Source organism: Oncorhynchus keta, chromosome 22 (genome assembly GCF_023373465.1).
Source record: "Oncorhynchus keta strain PuntledgeMale-10-30-2019 chromosome 22, Oket_V2, whole genome shotgun sequence".
NCBI classification, from domain to species: domain Eukaryota; kingdom Metazoa; phylum Chordata; class Actinopteri; order Salmoniformes; family Salmonidae; genus Oncorhynchus; species Oncorhynchus keta.
The window spans coordinates 10778511-10784510 of record NC_068442.1 but is presented as its reverse complement, the minus strand read 5'-3'; the positions used below and the strand labels follow the sequence as shown (position 1 = coordinate 10784510).

The 6000-nt window shown below is 41.9% G+C and overlaps 1 protein-coding gene across 1 annotated transcript in view; it reads left to right on the top strand.

The window, feature by feature from the left end:
• The first annotated feature begins 223 nt into the window (after positions 1-223).
• The window catches only part of kdm7ab (lysine (K)-specific demethylase 7Ab), a 42567-nt gene continuing 36790 nt past the window's right edge, over positions 224-6000 (top strand). Inside the window, exon 1 of the mRNA XM_035798208.2 lies at positions 224-378. Coding sequence (XP_035654101.1) covers positions 281-378 — 98 coding nt within the window. The 5' untranslated portion in view covers positions 224-280. The remainder of the gene's footprint in view (positions 379-6000) is intronic.

Sequence of the window (6000 nt, the reverse complement as noted above, 5' to 3'; positions counted from 1 at the left end):
TATCTATCTGGCTTATAACACTCTACAACTTGTTATTTTATTTAGCGTGCATGCAAGTTGAGTTAATATAGCCGACTCTATGGTGTTGCGATTGTTGCTTGGATTGAATAATAGTAAATGATTGCTTATTATGATGAACAAATATCACGCTTCGCAGAGTGGTCGTGTGGTCTCCCAACGTTATCGTAAATTATCGTTTCGCCCTCGGCTTTTTCCGTGTATGTTGAAAACAGTCCCCGCCCAACTTTCTGGCTGCGTTGTTTGTTTGGACACTAAGAAGATGGCGGCGGCCCCGCTGTACTGTGTCTGCCGGCAGTCTTACGATGTTAGCCGGTTTATGATTGAATGCGACATTTGTAATGACTGGTTTCATGGCAGGTAAGGAGCCGACATATTCCTTAATGACATACCTGAAAATGACAGGAGTGCGTCAACGACTGTCCTAATAATCTGTTAAGGAAAGTCAAGTCGTATTGCGATGTCAGTCTCGCTCTGTGAATAGAGAGAGGGTCGATCAAGACCGTGCAGAGCATCTTGCGAGCACCCAGCGCGAGCGAACAGACCTTTGCGCAGCTTGGCTACATATTCGTTTGTTTACCTGCTTTCTTTTAGACATACAACGGACGATGTGGTAGTTGAAGTCGGAGTCATTAAACGATTATTTTTTTTTTTATCCCAGTGCCAGATCTCTGCACAAGTAAACACAGCACGCAAGTATACGGAAATGAACTCCCTGCGGTTGCTAGTTATTTTATAGTATTTGGTTAGGAGTAGAATTAACATTTGATTTGTCAGCCAATTGTACTTTATTTGCAGTAGATGTAACGTTATCTAGTCAGTTTTAGAGCAGAAACTTCGAATCAAGCACAGTTGTCTCGGCTCTGTTGTCGTTTTAGTGTTTGTCAAGTTTTGTCTTGCGTCTTCTGACAGCCAGCCAGAAATCCCAAACCTTCATCTGTAGCTAAATGTTTTTGTTACTGTGTTAACTAGTTGTCATGTCACGATTCATGCCGTGAGGATGCCATATTAACTTGATATGAACTTATTTCAAATAAGTGACTTTTGTGGGTTTGGGGGGCAATAAACAATAGGCAAGGCAATGGGTGTACTGCCGTCCACGCCAGTACATGAAGAGGAAGTAGCCTGAATTCTAGAGAAAACATTTTTAATGTTGGAAAATGTTTGTCTCATCATTGAGAAATGGACCAAATGGGAGTGTTGGGTGGTAAAATCGAAGACGGGAATTTAAATGTCCCTTCCCGAACAAAGATGTCCTCATGGCGAGAGCCATCTAGCGGTAGAATTCAGAAACACATTTTTAAAGCAAGTGCACGTGTTTGACGTGTCCCTCGAACATCATGTTTTCCCAAAGACGAAACTTGACATTGTTCCTAAGGAGCTAGGATAAGAGGTATGAATAAATGATCTATCACTACAGACACCCGGGTTCGTATCCAGGTTGTATCACAACAGGCCGTCATTGGGAGCCCCATTGGGCGGTGCACAATTGGCCCAGCGTCCGGGTTTGTAAATAAGAATTTGTTCTTAACGGACTTGCCTAGTTAAATATATCAAATCTCACCCCAGTTGCTTGGTTCACGCCAATATGAGGCCTCTCATCATGCATGTCAGAGGTGGTCCACAGTATGGCACATTCTGTCATGTTTAGCTTTACAGAAAAAAAACAATTCTGCACTGAAACAGCTGGGTTTAACTATAAAGTGTGGTGCCAGGAACTGAGCAAGGAATTCATGGCTTCTGCCTGCACGCCGAGAGAGGTTGAGGCATGAACGCTGCACTACAACTCATTGTTTTCTCATTAACAAACAAGTGTGAGCAAGCTCACTATGGCCTAACTTAGTGCAGGCATGCCAAGGTTCACCTGGGACTGTGTGTCTGTCTACACACACTTGTTTACTGAAGGCTCTCTCAACAAAGGGATTGTAGTTAGGAGCTTTTATCTCTTACACCCTCTCTTCCCTTATTCCTCTGTCCCCAAGGCCCGGATTGCTCCCCTGCATGGTAGATTACGCGGGCCCATTCACATCCCTTTTTGGTGGGGTTGCCTTGCCTGAGCCTGTGTGTTTTCTGTTGTTGGGAAACCTCTTGTCTGCAGTGCTGCCTGCCACCAATGGGATTATGCTGTCTAGCCGCAGGCAGACGGTAGGCTGTGTTATTATCAGGAACTGAGCACAGGCCAGTTTGGGAGCTGGGGAGCTGCAGAGGGGAGAGTGTTTGGGGGGGGATTAGGCTATTAGAAGCATTTTTGCTATTCATGCCAGACATTAAACTCTTACGGATGCTGTTCACACATTTTATATGCCTGGGTCTTTCTTCAGTCTCTTTCCTGGAGAGTGTTGATTTCCTACTTTAATCAGTGGCATCAAATATGTTAGTATTTAGATGGCTGCATAGAATTCTGACACTCCAATGTGTGTGTGTGTGTGTGTGTTACACTGGCCATTTACACTATACAAGCGGCACTCTCCTAGCCACGCTAGCCTCGCCCTCATGTGGGTGCTAGCAAGCAATCGGCAGATAACAGAGGGGAAGTGTTGAGCCAGTAACCGAAAGGACGCTGGTTCGAATCCAGAGCCGACTAGGTGGGTGGGGTGTCTGTGCTGTCGAGTGAATTGATAATGTAAATTGCTCTGGATAAGAGTGCTTGCTAAAAACATACATAAAAAGGTAGTACTACTAATGTTCCCTCTAGTTTTTTGGGGCACTGAGTGCAAACTTGAACGATGGGAAAATTCTTTGTAACTTCCGGTGCGTGTTTACTGTGACCACTGAGGCTGTACCTGTTAAGTTACATTTTTGACAGTGGCCAAGTAGGCTACTGTGGCTATTTGATCATAATGTGGGCTTACCAGAGTCGCCTACCATTTAAAAAATATTTAAAAAACTATGGAGAAAAACGCATCCCATAACATTTTTACATGGAAATAGCCGTTTTATCATTCAGCCTACAATTTTTGGCCTAAAATGACATATCCAAATATAACTGCCTGTAGCAAGGATATGCATATTCCTGGTACCATTTGAAAGGAAACACTTGAGGTTTGTGGAAATGTGAAAGGAATGTAGGAGAATAACACACAATAGATCTGGTAGAAGATAATACAAAGAAAAAAAACAACTGTTCTTTTGTACCATCATCTTTGAAATGCAAGAGAAAGGCCGTAATGTATTATTCCAGCCCAGGTGCAATATACATTTTGGCCACTAGCTGTGTATGTGCAAATTTTGACTGATCAATGAACCATTGCATTTCTGTTCAATGTTGTATCAAGACTGCCCAAATATGCCTAATTTGTTTATTAATAACCTTATGTTCAAAATTGTGCACTCAAACAATAGCTTGGTATTATTTCACTGTAATAGCTACTGTAAATTGGACAGTGCAGTTACATTAAGAATTTAAGCTTTCTACCAATATCAGATAAGTCTATGTCCTGGGACATTTTCTTGTTACTTACAACCTCATGCTAATCACATTAGCCTACGTTAGCTCAACCGTCCAGAGGAAGGGACACCGATCCCAAAGAAGTTATCCCTTTACTCAGTACTTTATTGAAGCACCTTTGGAAGCGATTACAGCCTTGAGTCTTCTTGGGTATGACACTACAAGCTTGGCACACCTGTATTTGGGGAGTTTCTCCCATTCTTCTCTGCAGATCCTATCAAGCTCTGTCAGGTTGGATGGGGAGCATTGCTGCACAGCTATTTCCAGGTCTCTCCAGAGATGTTTGATTGGGTTCAAGTCCGGGCTCTGGCTGGGCCACTCAAGGGCATTCTGAGACTTGTCCCAAAGCCACTCCTGCATTGTTTTGTGTGCTTAGGGTCATTGTCCCGTTGAAAGGTGAACCTTCGCCCCAGTCTGAGCTCCTGAGAACTCTGGAGCAGGATTTCATCAAGGATCTCTCTGTACTTTGCTCTGTTCATCTGCTGAAAAACATGCTGCTGAAAAACAACCCCACAGCATGATGCCGCCACCACGCTACACCGTAGGTATGGTGCCAGGTTTCCTCCAGACGTGACTCAAACTTGGTTTCATCAGACCAGAGAATCTTGTTTCTCATGGTCTGAGAGTCTTTAAGCGAAATTTGGCAAACTCCAAGCGGGCTGCTCTGCCTTATACTGAGGAGTGGCTTCTGTCTGGCCACTCTACCACAAAAGGCCTGATGGGTGGAGTGCTGTAGAGATGGTTATCCTTCTGGAAGAGGAACTCTGGCGCTCTGTCAGTTACCATTGGGTTCTTGGTCACCACCCTGACCAAGTCCCTTCTCCTTCGTTTGCTCAGTTTGGCTGGGCGGCCAGCTCTAGAAAGAGTCTTGGTGGTTCCAAACTTCCATTTAAGAATAATGGAGGCCACTGTGTTCTTGGACCTTCAATGCTGCATACATTTTTTTGTACCCTTCCCCAGATCTGTACCACGACAATCCTGTCTCGGCGCTCTACAGACAATTCCTTCGACCTCATGGCTTGGTTTTTGTTCTGTCATGCACTGTCAACTATGGGACCTTATATAGACAAGTGTGTGCCTTCCCAAATCATGTCCAATCAATTGAATATACCACAGGTGGATTCCAATCATGTTGTAGAAACTTCTCAGGGATGATTAATGGAAACAGGATGCACCTGAGCTTAATTTCAGGTCTCATAGTAAAGGGGCTGAATATTTATGTAAAACAAATCAAATGCAGAAATATATTTTTTTACATTTGCAAACATTTCTAAAAACCAGTTTTCGCTTTTTCATTATGGGGTATTGTGTGTAGATTGAGAATTGTTTTATTTAATACAATTTTAAATAAGGCTACAATGTAACAAAATGTGGAAAAGTCAAGGTCTGAATACTTTTCTATTGCACTGTTACTTAAACAACCAAAGATTTCAAGAATAAAGACTGATTTATACTACGTCTATCGACAGTTGTCGCAGTGACATCATGAACATTCTATTCTCGTCCATTGTCAAACTTGTCGTTATCAAAAAATGTAAACTACAGGCTGCATGACATCAGCAGCCTGGTGGTCCAAAATAGCATAACTAGTGTATTTTAACACCAATAAACTCATCTGTTTTAAAAATGTATTTACTAAATGGCAATCTTGCAAGCCCGGCAACTTAAAGCAACTTTCTAAACACTATTTTGGTTAGTTTCTAGCTTGTTCAAATAATGACCATATCATATAGCAACATCTCCACAACGTCTTCATTTTAGCTCATTTGTCTTCATTTTTACAGGAAAATAAACTCACAACCTGATCATTATTTACAAGTTAATGGCGAGCCAAGTACAGAAAATAGCTTACAGATGTGAGTGTGACGAAATAATAAAAGCAGGGTATTCTACCAGAGAATTTCATAACTTGGACACTGACTCGTTGGCCTAACGTTATATCCTAATTTGCCTTTGGTGCAGGTCATGTTCTTCACATTACTGTCTCTGGTAAACACATACACTTTGATTTTATTTGATATAGTATTTGTCACATGCACAGGATACAGAAGTTGTAGTGAAATGGTCACTTGCAAAGTGGAGTATTTTGTTTAGACAGCTAGCTGGCTAAACATTGAACCATAATCCCAACTCATAACATTACTACCCTGCATGAATCTGCAGGTAGCTAACCTACCAGGTTCAATGTTAGCTAGCTAACATTAGGCTATAACTAGCAATGCCAGTTGAAAATGCTGTATCCCTGAACAGGATGTTAGTGTTTTCTGGTGACTGCATAGGCCATGTAATGGAGAGCGTTTCTATTTATTAATATATTTATATTTAGACTATTTGAAAATAATAAATTATTATTATTTGAATAGTGAAATAATGTCAAATGCCCATCACTAGTGTGCGTGTGTGACTGACTGAGGAAGACTGATTGCACTGCCACTGGCTTTAGGCAAGTTCAGCAGTCATCTATCAATGTCCTTGCAGGATGAAAATACTGGGGAGAGATTGATGATCCATGTGATTAAACCCTTAAGTTTTTA